This window comes from Nothoprocta perdicaria, unplaced genomic scaffold (assembly GCF_003342845.1).
Source record: "Nothoprocta perdicaria isolate Ctin4 unplaced genomic scaffold, notPer1 scaffold_9, whole genome shotgun sequence".
Lineage (NCBI taxonomy): Eukaryota > Metazoa > Chordata > Aves > Tinamiformes > Tinamidae > Nothoprocta > Nothoprocta perdicaria.
In genome coordinates this window covers 241,485-266,723 of record NW_020456198.1, presented here as the reverse complement: position 1 = coordinate 266,723, position 25,239 = coordinate 241,485, and the positions used below count along the sequence as shown (strand labels likewise).

At 42.8% G+C, this 25,239-nt stretch overlaps 1 protein-coding gene across 3 annotated transcripts in view; it reads left to right on the top strand.

The window, feature by feature from the left end:
- CHL1 (cell adhesion molecule L1 like) overlaps nt 1–25,239 on the top strand; it is a 122,864-nt gene that overhangs the window by 64,357 nt on the left and 33,268 nt on the right. For 2 of the 3 annotated variants that reach the window (XM_026052708.1, XM_026052706.1), the window contains exons 2-9: nt 2,350–2,539; nt 5,475–5,580; nt 6,699–6,889; nt 15,830–15,952; nt 16,981–17,151; nt 19,287–19,334; nt 21,332–21,452; nt 24,010–24,194. In XM_026052708.1, coding sequence (XP_025908493.1) covers nt 2,449–2,539; nt 5,475–5,580; nt 6,699–6,889; nt 15,830–15,952; nt 16,981–17,151; nt 19,287–19,334; nt 21,332–21,452; nt 24,010–24,194 — 1,036 coding nt within the window. In that variant the 5' untranslated portion in view covers nt 2,350–2,448. The remainder of the gene's footprint in view (nt 1–2,349; nt 2,540–5,474; nt 5,581–6,698; nt 6,890–15,829; nt 15,953–16,980; nt 17,152–19,286; nt 19,335–21,331; nt 21,453–24,009; nt 24,195–25,239) is intronic. The other variant, XM_026052707.1, reaches the window with a different exon arrangement.

Sequence of the window (25,239 nt, the reverse complement as noted above, 5' to 3'; positions counted from 1 at the left end):
CCTCTTTTATTGTTTTTCTTGAATTTAATATGAAACTCATGTTTTGTAACAGTCACATAAAGAGAGTAACTTCTTTTCCCTGCCTGTTCCCCAGCCTGCAACCCCAGCATCCACCTAGCGCCTGCAGTGGCAGCTCCCGTTGCTGCTGGGAGTGATCCCATTGTATCCCAGGGTGAGCCACTCTGGTCCCCTGGGTGCTCCAAGCAGATGGGGGGAGAAGGGAGTTTTGCTACCATTAATGCGCCATCTGCAAGCGGTGATGCTGGTCAGATTTTTATGAGCATAAATTGCAATTGTGATTTGCTTTCAGAGCATCTGTCTTCTCATAGCTGGCACAGAGAGGTGTGGAGTACACGGTGAGGGGCCGGGGGAGCTGCTGCATGTTTGCAGGAGGTGGCTGCACACGGCAGGGACTGGTGCAGAGCAGGAACTGCGCTGGGTGATCCTGCACCTACGCTGCGAGCAGAGGGACAGTGAGGAACCGACGAGCCCAGTGGCCCGAGTTTAGGAGAGGTTTGTCCCTCAACAGTTAGAACTAGCAGAAATCAGACAGTCAAAACACCTGCTGCGAGCAGGGCAGAAGCTCTCACTGTGCTGAGTGCTGCCCTTTGCACCCAGCGGCAACCGTGGGGCCTGCGAATGGTGGTGGCCACGCCGGGCCCCGGCTGGCCCGCGGCACCGGCTCCCCGCCGCTGCGCAGCAGCCTAAGCAGATTAGACAGTGTCTCCCATCAAAGAACACTCAGTGCCTAAGAGACTTACAAGACATCTGGTTTTTAGCCTCATTTCTAAATAAATGAGGCTTATGTGATTATACTGTCTGTCTATTGTCCCGTCGTTGGCCAGTTTCAATCGTGACCCAGGGATTTTGGTCTCAAAGATGTTAACTTCTAGTAAATTTTTCATGACTTGTGACCAAGTACACAAAAGAGATCCTGTTCTGTCCTTGAGAGAAACGGGCCACAAACGGTGCCTCATCTCAGAGAACTGACATGACAGGGAGAACCATGAATCGAAGGGAAATCTCTGCATCAAACTTGCACTTCGCTGAGGTCCAGCAAGCCCACCTGTCAGGAGCAGGACCCCCCGCAGGGCGCAGGTCGTGCGGGTCGTGTCGCTCACGGTGTGTGTTGCTTCTGCGCCCGGCGTTCCCCAGCGCTGCCCAGGCCCTACGAGGCCTCGAGACAGAGCTGCCCCTCCTGCCTGGCCCCGGCAAACCAACAACCGACGCTTATCCAGGGATTGATGTTCTGAGCTGTGGATTAACCGAGCAGTGTATGCAAAGATACCAGGTCTGTGCAGGCCAGGCTTAGGCTGGAAGTGTGTCACCAGGCTCACGTGGCTCTGCCTTTGGGCTCGGTGGCTTCAATCAGAGCTGGATGGAGGATGCACATCCTGCACCCCACAGCTCATCTGAGCAGGGGGCTTGGACATAGCCTGGAATACGTGGCAACCAAGTGCTGCTATTTCCACTGCCACTGCTGCTGGTGGCGTTGGGTCCTTACCTGCAACATGGGTAACCTTGTCTTGAAAATTGCTCCTGACAACCAAATTCTACTGAGATTACTGTCCTATAAATACTACGTGCTAGCAGATATACAGGTACAAAATGTATCTTACACTAGTTAATATGTCACTGAGATACTGCAAATGATGATGAAAACTGAAATCCTCTGTATGCTCCCATTTGTAGAGTTCTCTCTCCTTTACTCCTCCGTGAGTTGCAGTTAAATGCTCATTAGAGCTGAAATTTTCTTCCTTTTGGCAGACTAACTGACATTTTTCTTGTAATGGAGAACCTAAGGATGTATAATGGGTTGTATAAAACCTACATACAGTAGTTCTGGGATTACAGAAGAAAAGTAAAGGTTTCATGTTCTTGTCCTTATTAGTGAACTAAATTGGATTAAATGTCCTTTTTTGAACAGAAATGGAAGATAAAAGACATAGGAGATTTATGAATAGGATCATTAGTGTACCAAATTTCTCTCATTAGATCTGTTACATCGCTTTCCAACTTGCACAGTTCTCATTAGGAAAATTTATGAACTGGAATGATTACAAATACGTCTTATTTTGAACCATCCCTTTTTTTAAATGCAAAACAAAAGGTAATTATACTTCTGTGGTATACCTAATTTGTACTTTATGCATGTATATATTTCTTCTATTATTAGAGATTTAATATAGGATCTTCCAAAAGCCAGAGGATGGGGTGAGAGAAGAGGGAATTGTACCACTTAGTGCAATTTGCAGTTTAGCTGCAAATCCTGAAGCTTGGCTTTAATATAGGAACCTTACGAGAACCAAGTTAATAATGCACACTAATATGGCTGTGTCTTCTTGCTAGACTTTCATGTTCACCTCCGAGCATCTGATTTGATGTGACGGTGAGAGGAAGCACACGGCATTGTTCATTCTGCTTGGACTCCTTGTTTACAGAAGAGTGATGGAGGTGCTATTAAGCACAAAAAGGATCACCATATGCCTGATTTTCTTTGCATTGAATCTGGCAGCAGCTATTGAAATACCATTATCAGGTGAGTTGTAACTATTTACTGAACAGTTTTCTGGGAGGTGAGATTTTTTTTTTTTTTGTCTTTTACCTTTCCCTGAAGAGGAAAATATTAAATCCTAGTTTCAGTTCCAGTTCGAATTTAATTTTGCTAGAACATGGCCTTTAGGAAATTCATTTGTGATAAAAATGTAAGTTACTTTCTTTGGACCTGTTTAAATGCAGCAGTAAACTTGTCTAAAAGCATATATCTGATGTCTAAGATCCAGTATGTTGCTTAGCTCTGAGGGTTCAGTTTTGTCCTTCACATAAATATCCCTTTTTGTCTTGGAATCTCCCTGAAGCTTGTTTGATGTACATGCACCCTTACTAACTTGCCTTGCAACCTGCTGTTTCAGTTTGAAAAAGGAGCAGGTGTACATCTCGGGGAGTACATTAGTCCCCAGACAAGTATTTCTTATGACTTGCATACCACCCTGGGGAGCTTCTACTTTATCCACTTTTGGCTATGATGCATTCAAACTGCCTATTTTTCATGGTTGGTGTGGCTCCAGTACATGTGTAAATTATGGGATGAGCTTCCTCTGGGGCAATACAATGAAAGTCAGTGGACCCCATTGCCTGGAATACAGCCCACACCTCCCAAACCTTGCATTTTTCACACGTAAATAGACCAGGAGAATTTAAGGACTAGAGTTTACTTTTGGGGAAACAAACAAACAAACAAAAACCTCTCAGCAGTATAGGTTTTGAATGAATTATGCAGGAAAGAAAAAAAGAAGAAAGCCAGACTCTTTGCAGGAGCTTGGGTGCTGTAGCCACAAGCCAAGGCGATCCTGGGCCGTTTCTAATCAGAGAAGGTCAATGGGCAGTTTCAGAGCATCCTATGGACTTCATCACAACCAGTTAGAGCTGTGGCCTCTCTCACGCTTTCTGGCTGGGAAGGAGACGTGCCCCAGGTGCATATTATTCTGAAGTTACCCAAAGCTGTTGGCAAGCATTTGGAGGTAGAAGCTCTTTGGAGGTAGCAGCTGCGGTGGCTTCTTGTAGTTAAATAGAGCAAAAGTGGATCTGTGACCATAGCATGCGGGGCAAACACTGTTTTTAAGCACCTGCTCAGGGGAATCCTGCATCCCTTAATATGCTTTAATGAAGCATTTTGTATTTTAATAAAAAGGAATTATGTCTGATCAGTGAGGCTGGTGGGCTTGGAAGGATTTAGCGGAGGTACAAGAGGGTTGAGACTGTGTGGTGTGGTGAGATACCATGTTTTGCTCGAGCTTTGAGTTTCCTGGACTTAAAAGAGAAAGTAAAGAGCATGTTAATTTTCTTCCTTGCTGTTTGCAGCAACACGATGATCCTATTATCTCTCCCCGGCTGCACCACAGGGGCATTCCCAATTGTGCCTCTCCATTACCCAGGCTTTCTCAACACTTTAATTCCCTTAGAAAGTTATAGTGAAACACCATTGCATAACTGTGCGATTGGCAACATTTTTTTTCATGCTGTACCCTAGAGCATGTATTAAGTCATCTATGTAATCCATGGATTTACTGGTAATTTTATCCAGTACGGAAATAGCAGTTTTCTGTGTTGGGGTTGTGTGCTTGTGAATGCATGTGCCTGTGTGTTAAAAAGCCAGTTGTTGCTAACTTCACCACTGCCTAAGCTCAGCAGTCCCCACAAAACAGAGGTGAGCAGGTCCTCTGGCAGCGCGATGCTCACGCCTGTGTCGCCCCGTTTCAGTGGGGTGTCTCTGTGCAGTGTCCTGCCTTGTCACTTTGGGCTGCAATGAAGGGTTTGTGCAATACTGCAGCCCCAGGCGTTGAGTTGCTGTGTTTGTAAACAAATGCAGGGAGTGCTGCAGGAACTGCTTCGCCAGGCCTGTAGCTGTGGGTTGAAATCGTCATTTGCGTATGCTTGAGGCGTCTGAAGATGTGAGAAGAGATTCCCCCTGCTTGTCTTATTTATAGTGAGGATACAAGTGGTTATCAGGCAAGTAGTTGCCTGACTAAAAGGTGAGAACAAGTATAGTATCACAGTTGTCAAATGCCAGAACTGTGTGTGGTTGAAATGCAGACTCCCATCTGTAGGGGCTGCAGGTGGCTGTGGTGTCTTCTGAGATTCTGCCAACTGGGGAGAAGGATGAGGGAGGCAGCAGGAACAGTAATTTCAGGGCAGCCTGTTAGATGCCTCTCGCTGTCATGCTGCAGGAGCATGCTACAGCCTTTGCCCCGGCGGCCACGTGGAGCAGACCAGGTCTGAGGTGACACCATCCCCCAGACCTCTCTGCCTGCCAGAGCAGGGGCCCGGGCCTGTGTTCCTCACCAAGCGTCTCCTCCCTCCTTGCTGGTCACAGGCAGCAGCTTTGCTGTGGGCAGGGCCTGGGCTCAGGAGCCAACACAAGCATGTGACACTGAGCGTGGGGCCACGAGGCTGTCCGTGGAGCATGCCAGTTAGGTGAGGCTTCGTGAGCAGGTGACCAAGGTGAGGGCGCCTGTAGGTTAAAGTAATCATGGCTAGCAGCCAGCAGATGGAAAGTGTCCTGAGCAGCAAATGCTGGTGTGGTCCAGGGTATCCACAGACCTGTCCATCTGCTACCTGGATGAGACACCTGCCTTTAGTGTGGGTTGGATCGAGCCGTGGGTGAGGACAGGGAGGTGGGTAATGGTGCAACTGTGCCCGGCCGACCGATTTCCTCCCCAGCTGAGGCTGTGCAGACCAGGCCGTCAAGGCCTTCTCTTGGTGCTTAGGCAATGATCATGCTCAGTTTATAGAGCAGCGAGTGTTGTCAGTGCCATAGAAATGATGATGGTAATCCTTTTTTTTCCCCCTTTTTTTATAAGGCCAGGCTCTGTTTGCAGGAAGAGAGCAATCCTAACCTTGTCCCTTCCGAAGAAAGACCTGGAGCAGAGCGCCGCTCTGTTTGAATAGCGTGTTAATCTTCTCTTTCTGTTCAGTTGCGCAGCTCCCGACGATCACGGAGCAGTCCAGCATGCAGGTCGCCTACCCTTTCGATGAGGACTTCACCATCAAATGTGAAGCTAAAGGAAATCCACAGCCCACGTGAGTACTGCTTTCACCCAGAGAAGCAAGTAGAAACTGAGTTTGCTTTTAGCCTTTACTGAACACTGTTCTTTCTTCCTTGAGGAACAAAGGAATAGCTGATGGACAGTAACCTGCTCATAACATGAGGCTAGGTTAAGCTTTGTGTTGCCAGTTAGGCCATTCAGCTTTTGTGGCTTGATCTTTTCCTCTCATTCCATAAATGGGTATCAACGTGCCTTGCTAAATTCACCCAGTGATTTACACGAGCATGTTTAGGCTGGGCTGCAAAAGATATGAGGTGTGTAATGGTAATCAAAGAGTCACAGCTGCTGTTCTGCCTTTTTCCACAGCAACCGTAAAAACACCAAACACATGAAACCTGGTATTCAGAGATCATATTTGCGTTTTATCAGCTACCTCGTCTACACCTAACAACGTTGTGGTGGTGGTAGTGTTGCAAATAAACATAAGCAGTTATTCAAATAAATATAAGGAGTTCACAGATAAAGATACTGTATTTTACAGCAGCATAGAAGGGGAAAAGATCTTTTTATGAAAATGTGATTAACAAAAATGTCACGATAGAAGGTCTCCTTGTGACTTCTGCAAATTAATAGCTAGTTTGCATGTCACTTTCGCTGTTTAAAGTTCTATTCCTTTTCTTTTTCTCTGCAACATAAGGAGAATCTTGATGGGGTCAGCTGAGCTTCTCCTGGCCTCAGCTCTGGTGTTTCCCACACTTGGTGCAAATAATTCCTACCCATCCCTGGCAGGCAGAAGGATGAGGACCTCCCCGATGCCCACAGCTTTGTCACAAAACTGTCAATTCTTTTCTTCACTGGGTGGCTCTTGCTTTCAGACAGATGGCATCCTTCACTTAGTGTCCTTGCCTTAAGCTTTGTGTTCTTGTTTCATGTCACAATCAGTTAGCCACAAATGAAGGGGGCAGTTGGAGAGACGTGCCCAGTAGCTGACCTGTGTTATGTTTAACACATTGCTCATTTTACTAGCCAGCCCTGACTTTATAATCAGTTTTGTCTTTTGCTGTAATATAGGACATATTTACCCCAGTTTTCACATGCACTCTATTATTTGAGCTGTCCTCTATAACCTTTGTATTTTTTTTTTTTTTTCAGTTTCAATTGGACTAAGGACGGAAAACCATTCAATTTATTGTCTGACCGTAGGATACTTACCTTTAACAATTCTGGAACATTTGTGATTCAAAATCATGGAATCATCACCAATTTCCAAGGGAAATACCGTTGCTTTGCATCCAACGCTCTGGGAACTGCCATGTCAGAAGAAATGGAACTTATTGTTCCAAGTAAGAATTTTTTTTAAAGGTGTAAAACTAATTAAATAGGCAAAGACTAGTTGCTAACATGGTGTATAGTAAAATGTTTGACAATATTGGAAGGAAAAATATTAAGGGCTCCCTGGAATTATTTGATCTTCATTTTCAAAATGGTATAGGTGTCCTCTGTATTTGTGTGAGCATCTCTAGAGAAATTCTTGAAAGTTTGAAATTCAATACCCTTCATTGTGTTACCTTTTCAGACAAGGAGGACTTGAGAAAATTATTTTAGGGATAACTCTTCTGATTTGCTTCAGTGGGATTTTGCAGTGCAAGCATTTAGAAGTTTTAATGCTGTATCACTACAGCTGTCCAGCCCTGTCGTGAACAGCAGTGCAGTCAAGCATCCTCTCCCTGATGTAATACCCTGGTTTGATGAATTTTCCTACATTTTGGAGAATTGTGAGGGGCTCACCCCATAAAATTGTCATCTGGGGATTCAGATGTAATCAACAGTTCAGCTGCTTCTAAATTAATCTGCCAAGTAATACAAGGCTTGCTGTCTCCTTCCCAGCCTCACTAAGGCTGTCCCTAGAGCTCTGTGCTGGGGAGGCTCAGACTTGAGTAGCTGAAAGGCAGCACTGGGGCGCTGGCCATGCTGCCTTCTCCCCCAGAGGTGATGATCATGTGGAGCTGATCCACAAAATTCCTGATTCCTATTTTTGAGGAGGAAAATCTTTGCATTTTCTAGCAATGGTACTGATGCTGCCTACCTCTTTTAATTAATACAAAAGTGACTAGATAAATTATGTATATATTTTCCCAGCTGTATTAATTTTGAAAGCTTTTATTGTTTTCTTCTGCTTGCTGAATATCTTCTACCATGCTTTGCCTCTAGAGGATAGGCCAGTGGGTGAATTAGTATAAACTTTTTAGTAGCCATCTCAGGAGAACTGAATCTTCAATGACAGTGAAAATTATTTTCTTTGACTTGACTGTTTAAATGCCTTTGTAAAGCACATGCTTTGCCTGTTTCATAAGCCCATAAGAATTGTTTCCTGATTTGCATTTTCTTAAAGCCTCTATTTGCTTTCTTGGTGCTACTACTTGTAATTCTTGGCTCATTCTGTAGAGAGGAAAGCATAAACATCGATGAGTTCTGTACCCTACCTAGCCAGAGAGCTGATGATCAGCTGTGAGCTGATGCCAATACAGCAACAAAATAAATTGTACTGTTTGGAGAGGTGAAACAACTATTTCAGAGATAACACAAAAAAAAGGCAAGGTAACTGCCATCCTAACTGCAGTACATATACTGCTTTCAATATTAACTGTTCAAGAAAGGTATAATGGCATACATCATGAAATAACGTTGCACATTAAAAATGCATCAGGCAATAAAGGATTAAGAAATAATTGTCAGAAAAAGAAAAATTGGTTTGAGTCAAATGACTTTGAGGAATTATTGTAAAAGGCCTTTTGGATAAACTTGAGTTAAATTTAAAGTGATACCTCTAATACTATAGAATTTTTTTGGAAAAGAATTGGAAATTATCTGATAATTTGACTTTCTAAATGTGTGTTGGAAACCCAGTGCTGCTAAGAGCTGTAAGGCCGTAGTATTTTAGCTTGGCAGCTGGGAATGAGCGTGCAACAGTGCGAGGCCGGAGTGGCTGCAGGTCGGAGAAGGGCGGCACTGCAGCCTGCAGTGAGCAGCCGGGGCAAGGAAGGGGAAGGAGCAGCCTGTTACAGCCGACCTGCCAGCGGCAGAGGCCTGAAAGGTGCCGGGGGAAGCGATCCCATCAGCTGCAGGTTCATTAGCCGGATGTCAGCAGCATCCTGCATTTGGCAGAAAAGGGGAGCCATTAAAGACATGGAAATGAGCTCATGGTAAATGAGCTTAAAAACATGGTAAAGAAAGCTCATGTAAGTGTGGCCTCTGTTGTCAGCACAGATGAAAGGAGGGAGAATTGGGTGACTTTGTGGACCAGGGTTGTAGAAGGGAGGTGAATTTTACTGATACAAAGCTCAAGGTTGTGCAGTTAGGCATTGGTTAGAACAGCATTGCTGCAACCAGCGTTGTACCCATAAATGTAAGCACTTATGGTGTGGATAGAGCAGGGAGGATAAGGTAAGATCATATGTCAGGTGTTCAGGGTCTGCATGGGTGGCCGAAGGTATGAGCTGGAGAAACTGGTCACCTATTCAAAAGAATGACGTTCAGCTGGGGTGGGGCAGACAACAGTATGATCTGATTATGGGAATGGATTGTATAGAAAGAAGAAACTAGGAAGATTTCAAAAACTATTTCACCAGCTACAGCAAACTACTTTCATCAACTCAGTGTGGAAGAAATAGGATATGAGAAACATGCAGAGCTGTTCTAACTGTGTGTGGTTTTAGAAAGAAACCTGAGGAAAAGTGCTCCAGGTGTAGCTGTGGGTGGAAGGGGCTGTGGCACCATGGTCACCTTGGGACTAAGGCACATAGCAGAGGCTGGCAGGGCCACGGGAAGGTGCCCTGTACGTGTATAGCTGTGAGCATTCCTCATGAAGGACAGGGTGTATGAAATTTATTTCACATCAGCTCGTATCTCACAGCATTCTCTAAGGAAGCATGTTGGTGTTTGATGAGGAGTTACCAAGATCACATAGATCCCATGGTAGAGCAGAACTGCGTGAGTGGGAGCTCCGCGGGTGGACACTGCAGCCTTGCACCCCCTTGGACTGTGTTTGAAGCAGGATCTGAAGAGCAAGGCAGTTACCCAGAGCTTTGGCAGGATATAATTAATCACTTTGCAATCTGGCCAGGGCAGCAGGGTTAAAACTTCTCTTAGGAAAAGTATCCCAGACTCATTAATTTTTGAAAAAGTTCAAGACCTCACTGTTACATTTCAGGGAAATTATGTCACCTCCAGCAGCAGAATATCCTGCCACCACAATGCTGCCTTGTTACTGAACTATAAAAGATGCTTAAAAATGGAAAACAAGAACTGGCTAATGTCTGTATCTTGAATTATTGATTCCGTACTCAAGGCTAATAACTTTTGCTGTCTATGAACACTTGTCTAGACATTGATGAGAGCTGGACAGAATTTCCTTCCCAACTCGTTCTCCTTGCTCCTGTAGGGAGGACAGACCTGGTTTCACTGTGGCCTTGGTCAGGTTGCTCATGAACAATGTGTGGTAGTTTGTGAGCTCCAGCTCAGTAACTGGGGTGGTTCTGCTTTAGAGATGCACGAGTGGCAGATTTCAAGCAGAGGAGCTTCTCTTAAAATGAAACTTAACTGCAGATTTTTTTTTTAACCAAATTAGCAAAGCAGTCTTTTGTTTCTCCACTGGTAGAATTCAGCTGTGAGTGAATCAATATGCTGAAAGGTGATTGAAAAAATGCTGAAAAATAAATTTCTGGTGTTCCTCTTTTGCTGTCCTTTGTAACTCTTCCAGTTTGAATCCGCTGCATCCATCTTTATCTGAGCTTGGCTGAAGGCAGCACCCAACCTGAGTAGGTTAATTAAACAGGCCTGAGGGGAGCGCACAGCACATTAATTCAGAGGTTAGAAAGAAGATGGCTGCACAGCGTGAGAGGAATTTCAGAACTAATAAATGTGAAATCCTAAATTGAGAAAATAAATAAACAGTGCAGATAGTTTAAGAGAGATTCTCCCAACTCCCGCTGTTTTTAAGGCACATTTGCTTTTATTCATACTCTTCTGCTACTTTATTTAACTGTGCACTGTATATACTGCAAATTAAATCAGGATTCAGAGAGTAATAAAAGGACACTTTTGATATTCTGAAGTGCTGGATACTCAACAGCTCTCGTCAAGTGAAAGAGAGCTGCTGGTGCACAGAAGCTGTGTAAATTAAGCAGTCTCCACCATAGAAGAGCTTGGGATAAATTAACTTCATTCACCAGTAAGTGCTGAAGCAGGGACCAGTACATGTGAGACCACTATGTGTATTCATGGTAACGATGCAGAGGTTGCAGAGCTTTGCCAGCAGTATTCAAGTAAAATGTAAGCTACTTGGCAAGTCACTATGCCAAGGAAGCAAAACAAACAAACAAAAAAAAAGAAAATCGAGTCAGACCATCGGAGTAGGCTAGTTTTTTTCATAAATTACATTTACACTGCAGAAGGAGAACCAAGGATTTGGAAGGAACGCGAGGTTGCTGCTGACAAGGAGAACAAAAGGTTGTTTACGCTCAGTAGACAGTCCAGGAAAGCAATAGAAATGTCAGCAGAAATGATCATTAAATGTCACCTACATAATGAAAATAGCACACACACCCCTCATATCCTGCTGTTAAGGAGAAAAGGGAATGATGGGGCCTCAGCATCCGTGCATGTCTTGTATCATTGACAAAGTTCAGATTGTTGCAAGACATGCATGGAATGAAAATGAATTGCAGTGCGGAGGACATAGACACCAACCTCCCTCATCCGTGTTCAGGGAATCTGCTACTTGAATGCCAGAGGGAGGAGGAAAAAGCACAATTTAAACATCCTTAATTAACTTAATATGAGAGACCTTTCCCAGCATACTGCATTAAAGTTTATGCTGAGCAATTCTAATTCTTTGCTCTAAGAGGCTGAAGACATGAGGAGGGAAAGAGCCTAAACATGAAATTATCCAGTGGCAACCAGCACTGTGTCAATAATGTCAGTTCTGCACTGCCCAAAGAAGGCAAAATTTGTATTTAATATTCAAAAACATTGTTAAATATTGCAAAGTAACTACTGATGGTCTTTTAGCTATTAAAGTAGGAGCTGTCAGTAACACACTTTGTGAAGGCATGCTCATTTTATTGAAGAGAAGACAGATGAGAGTAATGTGCTGAGCACTTGCACACTGTGGGAGTAAAGCTTAAACCTCCTCCCTCCTACACCAGCTCCCTGTACTTCCGACACCTTTCCCACCCAGCTAAATCATGGAGGTTGTTCTGACTGTGGCCAGGACCCATAATTCTAGGTAGGGCGATAAAGGGAGATTTACACCCGATGAGGGACTGTCACTGGTTACCTTGGAAAAGCTCCTTGGAAAGCGAGGGGACTGACTGCTGCAGTCTTGTTGACAACCAGATTTCCCCATCCTTTTCACTTGAATGCAGCAATTAAAAAATCTGTGAGTAATCAGAAATCATATCTCATAAGCAGTTCAAAGGCTGCAGTGAACATCAGGGACTTAACTACTGCATGTGCTATATGGGCCCAAGTAGAAACTGCTGCACTGAAATCAGTCTTGGGAACTGCCCATGCTGCGCTCAGTGCAGCTCGTGCTCGGTGGCTCCATGTCACTCTGTGCTTCTGTGCTGTGTTGGGCTGTTTGCTGGACCAGGTATTGATTGACAGGGGCTGGTCTGTGGAACAAATGGGTCAGGTGCTAATGAGGGTGTCTGAGGAGCTGGGAGTTTCCAGGATATAGAAATTTCTTGACCGAGTTTGCTTTTCTCTCATCCTTATATCCTTATATCCTTATATCCTTATATCCTTATATCCTTATATCCTTATATCCTTATATCCTTATATCCTTATATCCTTATATCCTTATATCCTTATATCCTTATATCCTTATATCCTTATATCCTTATATCCTTAGGAAATTTCTTGACTGGCTCCACTTTTCCCTCATCCTTATGTCCTTTAAGGATTTCTCTACATGGAAGAAACTTTAGACTGTCCATTACAGATAAGGCTAAATATCCATTTAGCTCAAGTTTAGCAGAGTCCAAAGCACAGGGAAGGCTGTAAAAGCAGATGTAGTGTATAGTGGTGTTTCCCTGTGGTAGTTTCCCCAAATATTTCTTAGTTAATGGTTTACTGTAATGAGACACAGTAGTCCCAATAATTTGTACATTTTCTCTTTTTCTTTCTCTACTTCGACTTTTTAAACTTTACATATAAAATATTAAATCCCGTGTGCTCCCTTCTCATGCAGACTGGTAAGAAAAATCACATAGTCAGGCAAAGTATAGCTGTGTAAAATCACTGTGATAGCAATAGGGCAGAAACTAAGCAGTGGGACAAAGTGTGCCGATCATTGCCTAAAAGTAGTCCTGTTGAGGACCAAAGTATCATGACTGAGGTTGATACATTGCATAACCTGTACTGCTAAACTCAAATTTGATTTTTTTTTTTTAGACTGTATTGGTCTTCCTCCTGTTATTTTTCATTGAAAAATGCTGTTTACTGAACGGATAAAAGCTAGGAGGGAGGGAGCCAGCCTCCTTTCTGAAATTTCTCCTAGCCAACTGAGTTTGTCAGTGGTGTTTCAGCCTAATCTCAAGCACAGTGTGGTCATTAAACTTTGAGTCACAAAAGGGATTAAGTCGAGGCTGATCCTTTATAGAAATGACTGGACATTGATAATTCTTTGTATTCTTGGTTTTCCCCCATCAAAGCAGTGGGCTTTGCTCTTCGAGTGCTCAAGCTTCAGCTAGGACAGCGAGGACTGCTTGGCCAGGGAAGCCTTTTCCCCGGGTGATCAGGAGAGCTTTCCATGTCACAGTGCTCATTTAGAAGATGCTCCTACACACCACAAGTCAGGAGTGCAGTTTTTATCCTCCTTGTGATTCTCTTGTACGTCGCCTGATTGCTCTCGCAGTACCGCGGGGCTCCCGGCGTCGCGGCTGTGGGAGGCCCTCCCGTTAGAGCTGCGTGTGGGGAATTGCACTGACAGTTTTAATGGTATCACTGCAGGGAGATCAATTGGTTGTGAATTTTACAGTGTCCGTGTGCTGCCTTGATAACTCCATGCGGCATTAAAGCCTCCCATCATACAATTAATCTTGTACAGTATGTTAAAGCTCAAGTCAGTTGCAGTTGTATTTGTAATCAGTCACAAATAGAAGTGAGTGATTCTGAAGTGTCCCCTATTGCAACGGAGCTGAGTACTGCAAAAAATGCTGCCTACATACATGAACTAAAGGCATACGTGTACTAAAGGCTATCGTATTAAAGCTGAAGTCTAATACGATATTTGCTTATGAGTCTCAATAAACCTCCTGGTGCAGAGTTCAGAAGCAGTTCTCATTCTAGGCACTGAGACAGATTGGGTCTCCGCAAGTGAATCGGTGAGGCATTGGCCTAAATTTCAACTTAATATGATTGTCAGAAGAACTTGGTTCAAGAAATTATCATGAAAGCTGAATTTTCCTCTGCAAGGATTCAAAAAACTCCAATTTCTGCCCCAAGGGAAATTTAGGAGTTTTCAATGGTTCTCACAAAAAAATGAAGCAAAACAAAACAGTGTAGAACAAGCCAGAAGACCCAGCTACCTTGTGCTTCAAGTGTCTCTCTTTTTTTTTTTTTTTTTTAATAATTCTGTAATTATTGACTAGAGAAACTGACAGGACAGGATCTGAACAAGAGTTCCCAAGGTCAGCATTGAGCCATTTGAGGGTTAGTCTAGTTGTGGATCTCTTTGTTTTATTGAATTTAGTCAGAAATCTCCTTCCTTTCACCTGATCCTGCTTTCTTAGGGTTTTGTTGAATGTGGTACACTTGGGAATAACAAGCAAGTTTGGGATCAACAAACCTATTTTTTTCTACGGTTCCAGCACTCCAGCAGTTGGCAGATAGACTTTCCAGGGCTGTCGCTTGAAGAGCGACAGTTACTAAAGGCATCAGATTTAGTTGTGCTGTTCCATCTATTAGCTGAAATCCCACCTCTAGAGCAGATGATGTTCTTTAGCCCATGCAAAGAATTCATGACATATTAATAATCTAATTTCTTTCTCGAGATTAAATCTGTGCACAATCAGCATGCAGACAATCAGTGTTATTGCGATTGCCTGTTATTATTTACTGCTCAGCGATGTGCAGAGCCTCCTGGGAGCCACGGTGCTGCTGTGCTGTGTTTGAGCACAGCCACGCTGCTCTCATCCTCATGAGCCGTGGTTAATTCTGCAGTTTAATGCAGTTGCCTGAACTGAAACTTGCGCTAGTTTGAACTTGCCTGGGATGAGAGCAGAGGCAGCATCCACCCTGAAAGCGTCTCGGCTCCGTTTGCTGACGGGGTGGCTGCGACCTGCAGCTTGGGTTGTTGGCAGGGAGCTCCGAAGGGCGGCCTCGCTCGAGGGAGCTGTGGCGGCCACTTGCCGTAGGTGGAAGACTCGCACTTCATAGTACTTACGGGCAGCCTGCTGGCATCAGCAGTGACTCTCTTGGCTATATGGGTTTAATCAAGTCCTTGATCCATTAAGTGACCTATTTTTAAGCCAGAATACTGGAACCTTGCGTACTCGTGAATATTCTTTGGAGGAAAGCCAGTCTCTGTATCCTGCAGGACAAGCTTGCTAAGGGAGCCTGCAGAACTGCACAGCCACTGTGCTGTGCTGGAGGGGATGAGGAGGCAGAATGGCCCTTTTTATCACACTTGATCCACTCTGGCAAGAGATTAGCGCAGGGACAACTCCGGGCACCAGCCAGAAGAGTGGTCTCATGACTGTCTTTGCTTGTATTGACATGCAGTGGTGCCCTGGGAACCACATTTTAGTTAGGATTTTGTAGAGCATACCGCACCACCAGCCTGTTTCCTGCCCCGCAGCGAGCAGCGGGGTGCCCAGCAGTCTGTGCCCTTGACTGTGCCCTCTGAGCCGCTGGCTTGGCTCAGTCCTTCCCTTCCAAACAGTACGGAGAGATGGACTAGAGAAAACATTTGACAATAAATACGTTAAAATTAAGTCTAACCAAAGCTTATGCATGTTACAGGTGAAGGCTAATACCACCATTCAATTTTTCAATTTCATTACTCCAACCTTTGTATTCTATGAATGAGGAATGCTAGCGGAGATTTCTTACTGTTAATAAACTGCATTCTTACTGTAAGTCATTGTATAGATATAAGCAACTAAAGACAGCGAATGCAAATGTAAGGTAAGTATCTTATTAGGATGTATCCTGAGGGGATGTAAAACACAAAATTTTAAAGGATACCAATAAAAGAGAAACTTTCTTTTTCTGTATAGCTGTGCCAAAATTCCCAAAAGAAAAAATTGAGCCCCTTGATGTGGAACATGGTGATTCTGTGATTTTGCATTGTAACCCCCCAAAAGGCATCCCACCGTTGCATATCTACTGGATGAATATTGGTAAGTAATCAATTTGCACGCAACTCACGTGCAGAGAGTCAAAACATTTGTCTTCTGATATATTTTCATTCAAAATGCATAAGTGATGGAAATAATAATTGTGCAAATGCATAGGAAAATGATCTGAAAATTGAAAAACAAAATTCAAAAATGGTGGATGGACATATATCTTTATATAGCACACAATTAAGTTATAGAATGTATTTATACAACATGATATTAAATCTGTAAGTTGAGGTAAATTAAAAATCAGGTGAAGAATCTACCAGTAATGATAACCACTACACTTCCAGTGGGGAGAGCTAAATATATCAAAATACATATTTCTATCATTATTATTTTCCTCTTTGCATAAACTAATGGTTAATTTATGACATGAAGAAAAAAAGCTGTCAGGTATGCATAATTAGTTCTTTGAGGATTTCTCTTGCATTCTTCTTCAGCATTTGTATTCTGGAGGAATTTCTGTCTTGTGAGAGGCAGAAGTAACTCTGATTGCCTTCACGACATTCGGGGTTGGTTTCTAATGCTGACCAAGTAATTTCAGAGACAGCATGCCAGATTAAACCTCTGATCTTAGAAGGCAGTCTCTCTGCTGCTGACATACATCTCTACTGCATCTGGCTGGATCACCAGCGAGACAATACAATAACTTTAGCATATGCTTCTCTGTTATAAGCTGTAATATGGATTATCTCTAATATGGAATCTATAGTGCAGAAGGACAATTGCTTGAGAGACTAGCTATAGGAGAAATCTATAAATTATGATCTCCATATCAGCATTACAGCCCTTTGAATCTTTGAAAGACACTGGAATTTTCCATGGTCCTAACCAGGAGCTCAGTGCTCAGTGTTGTGTGTTGAATATGAGTAAATAACTCATTGGCTATGCTGGGCCTTCTGCCTCTCTTGCATCAAAGGGGTATTCTCTATCTGGAAGTAAACATATGACAGGGAAGCGTTAGTAATTGTATTGGTGAAACAGTTCAATATCATTACCATATCATAATTATTTTTTCTTCCTAGATTTGCAGCACATTCCACAAGATGAAAGAGTCTCCATGAGCCTTAAGGGAGATCTCTACTTTGCAAACGTGGAAGAAAATGACAGTCGAAGTGATTATTGTTGCTTTGCAGCATTTCCAAGACTGAGGACGATTGTACAGAAAATGCCAATGACACTGAAGGTTTCCCGTTGTAAGTCTGTGGATGAATTGGTTCCTGCTTTTTGTTGTTTTTCCTTTTTAACTCCCCAGGCGTCAGCAGAGGCAGATGTGTGCTGTGTGTCTCTGATATGATTCTCTCTGAAGATAATACACATTATTATGCTTAATCCTGTATTATTAACCTTATTCTAGGGGCTACTCCAACTGATAAAAGCTTTTTGCAGCTGTTGGGCCCCAAAATGCCCCTGCATTCTCCTGCTCTCCTCAAATCATGATGAATCTGGGAAATCCACATCTAGGGTAGTCTAGCTGATCACCAGCTTCATGGGATCTTGAAACATCTTATATGGCTTCCTTCTCCCTGAGCTTTAGTCATTGCTTAGTGATGAGGCAGGGAAATGTGACATTAGGGGCCAGCTCAGGAGTACCGTCAGGAGGAGTTTGTTACTCACTGACACGGTGTGAGATTGCTTGAAGGAGCCTTACCGAGCTTGTGGTTCAGGGTTTGTCCCTGGCCATATGCTCAGTCATGAGCTCTTTGCCTTCCCTTTCACTGTGTGTCAAGAAAAGGTAAATATCAGCAGAGGTGCAAATGTCCTTGCCCTTTCTAAGGACACAACACATGCAATTTAGTAACAAGCCCTGCAGACCCTTTTCAGGAGGGTCTTTGTCCCTTGGCACTGGTGCCTGTGATATTCTGGGCTAGTCCTTTCCTGGTCAGCAGCAAAATAAAATTGCACATGCTGAGAGAGTGAATAGGAAAGGTGACATGAGGCATTTCCACTTCCTTGGTGAAATATTGAATATCCAGTATTAACCTGTTTTCCGGTTTGGATTGTTTTTAGCATCTCTATATTTCTGAAGGCTACAAGGCTCCAGGTCAGATTGAATCTAGCCAGACTGCAAACTTACCTAAGAGGTGGATTCAGGGGCTGTCCCTGCACCTGGGTCTCCCCAGGAGCATCGAGGGGTTGCGATCCCATCGCGTGTGGGTGCCCTGTCCATGTGCGTACGGGGCTGCTGCTCGACCAAGCTGCTGGTGCAGCTGCACACAGGGTGTGTACAGGAAAGAGCTTGGAGACTATGGATAGGAATGCAAAGATTCAGATGGAACAAAGTGTTTTAGGCCACATTCTCAGCTATATTAAGTCAGCAAAGCCTATAGAAACTGGCGGGTCTAAGGCAGCTTATACTGGCTGGAGAGCCATCCCTTTTTGCTTAAATTTCTTTCAGTTCTAATAGTTTCTAGTATGGCTTGTAAAACTAGTTTAGGCTTCCTGTGTCCTTAATATCAACCTTCTGTTTCAGTAATACTTCTGACCTTTTGGGCTTATGTAGCTCAGAAAGCCAAGGATATTTTTCTTCGGAAATGAAAGCCTTAATATTTAATATATGATTTTGAGGGTATTCTTGCTGGGATAAAAAGATAAAGAGTTAATACTGGGTTTGTAAATCTTAATACTTGCTTAAATCATATCTTAGGATAATAATTGTGAGAAAAATACCAAAATGAAACACTGCTCTCCACAGCTTTTATAATGTGTCCAGTTCCCACACATATGGACTCACAGATTAGAGAAAAATGAGACAGGTTTGATTCTGGGACCTCTGATAACCCTGGCAGGAGGCCAGGAAGACACGTGCATGCATGTGTGTCTTGCCACTGATGCAGTGAGACTGGTGCAGGTTTAAAAGTGAGGTGTATTTTCGGGGGGGCTTGGAGACTTGTCATGAAGCTGCCCTTGCCTCTCTGTGCCAAGTCACTGCTGAAGGGACAATATCAGAAAAGAGTACATGGAAGAAAAGTAAACAGTAAGAGCAAAGAGAGTGGGAAAGTAAGTGAGAAAATTTTATAGAAATTCTATTTTAGTGAAGGTTTAGGGTTTATTAATCTTGTATGATACCAGGTAGCTTGGATGAAATGATGATTAAATCCCCCATGAAGTATATTTCACAATATTGCATATCATCAATGTATTTTCTTTCTGTTTTCAGAAATTCATTGTTCATCCATTGATTTATATTATATTCTTTTTGTTCATTTCTTCTGTAGTAGAAATTTTGGGGGAGGGCATTGCTTATTTTGTTTTATTTGGTTTATTCTTTCTTTTGATCCTCTGTCAACTGTGCATGTTTGTATTTGGTTGTCACTTTTATTTATTTCAGTTAAACATGCTAATGACTCAGGCTCACCTAGTGCTGCGGTTACTAAGGGTGAGTTAAATGCATCTGTTATTTAGCTTTTAAATTGGGAAACTACAAGCAGAGATGAAATATGAGCTGCTGCTCAGGGGAAAAAAAAGAATCACAAAAGCCTTTTTATTATGGTAGGTTGGATTTAAGTGGCCCAGGGAGTACGATTTGCTCATCTTCTACTTTTGACAGAAAACAGCATTTTAACAAGGAGGTAGTTTTCTTACTTATGAAAAGACATTCATATTTCCTAATGTAAAGTAGAGAGGCTGATACCCATGGTTTCTGGGATTGCCAGTGAAGGGAACATTCAGAGCAGGAGCCAAAGCCGGATGCTCTGGATCTTCCCCCGGTGGCTGGGAAGGCCCTGGGTGCCCACAGATGAACGCATGTCTGCGGGGTCACAAAGAGGATACTCTGTATGGCTGCATTACCCCAGGGAGGCTGGAGGTATGGATTTACAGGGCTTAGCTGCTCTGTAGAAGCCATTCATGTGTCTAGCTCTCACTCATTGCAAACGTGGGATAGTTCTTCGTGCTGCAGGCTACACTCTTTGATATTCATGGCAGGTAAGTACCGCAGCAGAGCAGTTCTCATCCTGTAGGGTCACATCCTCCCTTGCTGTGTGCAGCAATACCCTGAAAATTAGCTACTGCCCTTTATGCAGATAACAGCTAGGTCACATTACAGCTATCACCATTCCTGTAATTCTCCACCCAGTTAATTTAATTTTAAATATTTTTAAATGAGGGTCAGGGTTTTCAAATGTAGTTCTTGATTCTGATCCATTTGGCTAAATTGGTTCAGAGAATCTCTGGTTTTGACTCAACAAATTTGAAACACCTGGAAGACCTTGTTGATTAAACACCTGGAGATATTGACCTGATAAAGCTTAGAAGTTTGTGAAAAGTTAGTTCTCCTGGGATGCTTCAGGAGGGAAAACTTAAAGCTCTGGCCAGCCCTCCAAGACTTCGCCTGGGGAGGTGGCCCAGTGGGCCCAGAACAAGCAGAGCTTGGGCAGAGCTACTGACATTTGGTAAACAATTTACCCTTGGAAAATTGTCTGGACTTTGTTGCTGCTTGGGAAGTGGATTGCCTGCATTTGGCAACAGGAGGTGGAGGGCAGATGGAAAATATGCAAGGAGGGGAAGCATGTCCAGGGTTTGGGAGGAGAATTCCTCAGGCATTGCTTGTCCTGCTGTAGCTCTGGATGCTTCTCATGCGTTTGGGGAGAGAAGGCAAGGGGAGGTGGAGGGCAGAAAAATGATTCAGAAAAAGAGTTCAGAAAAAATAGATATAGTCTTTTAACAAATAATCTGTAAATGAGTATTTTTGAAGAACTAGTATCATTTGGGGACTTATTCATTACTGTGCTAATTGTTATTATAGTGATAACTGAATAGCCATTTAACGCTAGGCGTACTTGCTCATGAAAGCCTTGTTTGTCAGGCTAGAATCAATGGTCCGTTGAAACAATGAGCAGGTCGGTCTTGTTTTATTGTTTACACAGTCTTCCATACCAATTGTATATCTATTACTGTGGATTTAATAATTGCAGCAAAGACAATTTGATGGGATATTCCTGACAGGAAAGATGGGCTTTCATCTGAGACTTAAAAGATAATGCAGAAGAAGTGGTATCAAGAAAGATGGTGCAGGTAGGAAAGCAATAATTGCAAAGGCAAGTTGGCCAAAATTCGCTAAGGTGTGTAATAGAAATGAGCTGGTGCTTGGAAAGTAGGACACAAAACCACAGAAAGCCAAGATTCACAAGCACTGCTACCTGTTTGTGTTACTGTAGCCAACGTACCCACTCTAAGTAGGAGAGGTACAGTGTTGAATTAGACTTAAGCAATCTAAGTTTAACAAATATATAAATCAATATCACAAATCTTCTGACAGGAGTAGTGTTTGTGATGTTATTGAAGGGTAGCAAAGGCTCCAAGATTTCATGTGTAAGTTTTTTTTTTTTTTTTTCCTCCTCCTTATGTATGTGCATTTTTTTCTCTCTCCTAAAGCGAATTTTATCAAGGAGAGAAAACCCAAACTGCTGATCCCCCCTGAATCTTCTGGCAGTAGCTCATCAGTCACCGTCATCAAGGGAGGTGTCCTGCTACTTGAATGTATTGCTGAAGGGCTGTGAGTAACGCACACACTTAATCACCTCTTGAAATAGAATTGATTAAAGGAGAAGCGATTTTAAAAGTTATCCAATCCACTATGTATATACCTATGCACATATAGAGTTTTAAACTGAATCTCTGTGCAGTTTTTCTGAAGTATATATTTGTTGTAAAGCAGCACAGAGCTAGCATACAATCATCTCGTGTTTGTTGCTGGTGTCATTTTCAAGTAATTGAAATCCTACCATGGTAAGTATTGATTGCTTTCTCTTACTGTAGAACAACTACTATGGTAACCTCTGTGATATTACTTCCGAGATGTTGAGAAATTGAATAATTTCAAAATATTGCTTCTATTGTTTGTCTCAACTGGTAATGTTTCTTATTTGACCAATTCAGTTTTGTTTGAATGGACAGAAATTATTGCGTATTTTTCCTATGATCTCAGGTTTTCAAAAGGAAAATTCTTGGGTGACCTAATACAAGGAATCCATTAGGAACATCAGAAATGCCCTGCTGAGTGAAACTGCTGGTCTGTCTAGCAAAGTATCACAGTGAGAAGACAGTCACTATAATAATATAGGAAGGGGTTAGGTGAGATGGTAAGTGATAAGAAGTGAGCAGATAGACCAGGACAATTTTGTTCTTTATTATAAATAACACCAGACCGAACAAGTAAAGTAAGGAAAGAGAATGGGTAAATAGATACGGATTTTAAATGCAGTCCTCACAGTGAAGCAGTGAATGCTCCTCATAGACCTGGTTCTTGCTGCAGTGAATATTGCTGCTGCTCAGAAATAAGCTGCACTGTGCCCTCAGTTCAGTTTTCTGTTTGTACTGTGTACTTGTAGATGCAAGTTTGCCCAAAAAGAATTACCTTCAGAATAATAGGTAAAATAAGATCCCTGCAACCACTGAAAGTGCAGTGGAAGTACAGTTCCTCCTGGTTTGTTTGTGATAGAGCTTTTTTTGAAAGGAGACTTAAATCATGTTTTCATCCAGCCTAGTTGGGCTGCAGATCTGTGAATGCAGACCGAGCGTAGCAGATAGATAATTCATACCAAAGGCTGGGTAATTATCCCTCTATGAAATTCTAGATTCAGGATATTTATCTGCCCAAACAAACATGTTTAGGGCATCTTATTTCTCCATGGAGACTTGAAAAGGCATCACTCACTCCTGGAACAGGCAAGATGATGCCTCTGCGGTTGGTTGCCATTTGATGAGAGAAGGCAAATGACTTGTCTGTACTGGCTTCCCTCCAAGCATCTGCAGTGGGTTGTAGTTCCCTTGCCATGTTTGCTTGTGCCACTCGCTGCCATCCCGTGAACCCAACTTCCACCTATCCATGGCCATGAGTATATTATCAAGGTGCTTAATACTTAAATCACCTTGGAAATGAAGAGATACGAATTTGCTTGTGGAACTGATCATGTATTTTAAGAGAAAGGGACCATTTTTTTTTGCCTATTTGGAAAAGAAGAAAAAAGTCAGAAGAAAGGAAACACTCTCATTACATTCAAAAAATTTTTTTTTTGTTTTCTATTTAAAAAAATAAAATGCCACTCTTGAAAGAAAACAAAGTACATACTTCTTATCAGGAAGAGTTTTAGAGGGAGGAGGGATTATGAGATTATAATATTTCTCATATCACAAGTATTTTTCACAGAAACCCATCAGAAGCGCAACATTTAGAAAAGATATTTTTATTATTTAAAATTCTCACTTGCAGAAAAAGTATAATCACTTTCACCTGTATCTGTGCCAGAGCACTCTAATGAAAGTCCACAAAGCACAGAGGAGGCTGAGCCAAATTGTGGGTAATTGAGATTGAGGACAGGCAACAGCAAAACAAAGAAATAAGTACATTTCCAATTTGTCATTTCTGCATAATGACAAATTGGGGAGGACATTTCCTGAACACCAAGGCAACACAGGACCTTCCTTTGGTACAGTATCAAGAAAGATCTCTAGCAGGAAATATGATATTTGTACTATTACGCTTTCTGCTCATGGAAAACTCTTAATTTCTTGGTACCTGCAGCTTTTGAGGAGCTTATGCCCAGGCATTTTGCCACAATAGCAGATGGACACAAGAGTAAGCAGCTACGACACTGTGTATGTGCATGGTGACAGGGTCAGGGAGCCCAGCTGGGAATGCTCAGACAGCAGCCTGTCCCAAATTTCTGTGTCACTGCCATTAGCTTTCTAAAATTGTAGCATTTCCAGCCATCTCCTGGAAACCTTTCCAGGCAGGATTCTGGGTGAAGTCACTCTAATAAAGTCTTCACCTCCTCGTCTGTCCTCATGTGCCCTCTCGTAGTGGGGCAAAGTGAGCTCCACTGTGTCAGATACAGCTTAGGCCAATGTGTTTACAAGAAAAACCTAATGTCATGACCTGTTGGCTGAGAAGTGCTTATTCATAGAGGTCCTTCAAATCAAGGAACAGTATAGCCTATGTAGTGCAGCCACACTATAGTCTGTGTTTTAAAAGAGGAGGTCACAGCATCATGATATTTAACTCAAAAAGCATTGAGTTTTGTTTAATTATTTTTTGGCTTTTTTGCTACTAGCCCAACTCCTCATCTAAACTGGGTCAAGATTACGGGAAGTTTGCCCAAGGACAAACCAGTAACAGAAAATTATGGGAAGATTCTGAAGATAGAGCAAGTGTCTGCAGCTGATGAAGGAACCTACCAGTGCACAGCAAGCAATTCTGTGGGCAGAGTGAAACATGAGTTCCACGTTCATGTTGAAGGTGCTGAGTATGTTTTAATAGGCTTTTGATATTGAGCAAAGAGAGGTACTCAGTGAGTGAAAGTGAAAAAGAACGGTATTATTGGTTAATATAATGCTTAAACCAAACTATATCCGTTTATGTTATCCATAGACCTTCCTACACTTTTGGTAAGTTTGCAGAAAGGCGCATTAGTATTTTTATGAGAAATAATGCATTTTTTTTCCCAAACCGTGGGGATTGAACAAAAGTACAAATATGTGAGTAGACTGTGGATATTGCCATTAAGATGCAAGTTAGTGAAACTAAGATACTGCTGTCTTAATCTGAAAATCAGATTATAATATCTGGTTCTTTTGCTTTCTTTTGAAGAATGTGAAATTGGCTGTTCTGGGTGAGATCAGAGGTGCATTTAGCTCAGTTTTTAATCAGACTTGCCACCAAACATGTCAGTCATTCCTCAACTGTTTATTGGCTTCTCCTTGGCTTTCAGTTCTTGCCTCACTCCATATAGATATTGAGACTTTTTCTCTCCACTGTGATTTTCTAACCCTTATTTTGGATCCTTCTGCATCACATTTGCCCCCGGATTCATCCTTCATGCTACCTGTTCTGCCTATATAGACCCTCACATGTGTGCCTAACCTCAGATCAGCAACAGTCAGAAATGAGCCAGGGTAGCACTGACCATACCACACGTTTGTGCAATATTGTGTGTGTCTGTACGTGCTTGTACTGGTAGTTGTGGTAGGTGAACACTCAATGAAAGGCAGAATCGGTTGGGTTCAGGCATCCATCTGGATGTTGCCTTATTTATGTTGCCTTATTTATGTTGCTATTAGAAGAGAGCCAGCCAAGACAGCAACCAGGCAGGCATCTTCCAGGCAGGAGCAGCTCTTGCCTCTGTTCCCTGTGTGCCCTGAGGACCTGGGCACTTCACGCGAGGCCAGGGCAGCTGCTTCCTCCCTGGTGTTTCCTTTTGCAGAAGCAAAGCAGGGCTCAAATGAGTCTTTACAGAGACAGGTGAACCCTGAGAAAGTGTCACTGCCACTGCAGGTCCCTCAGC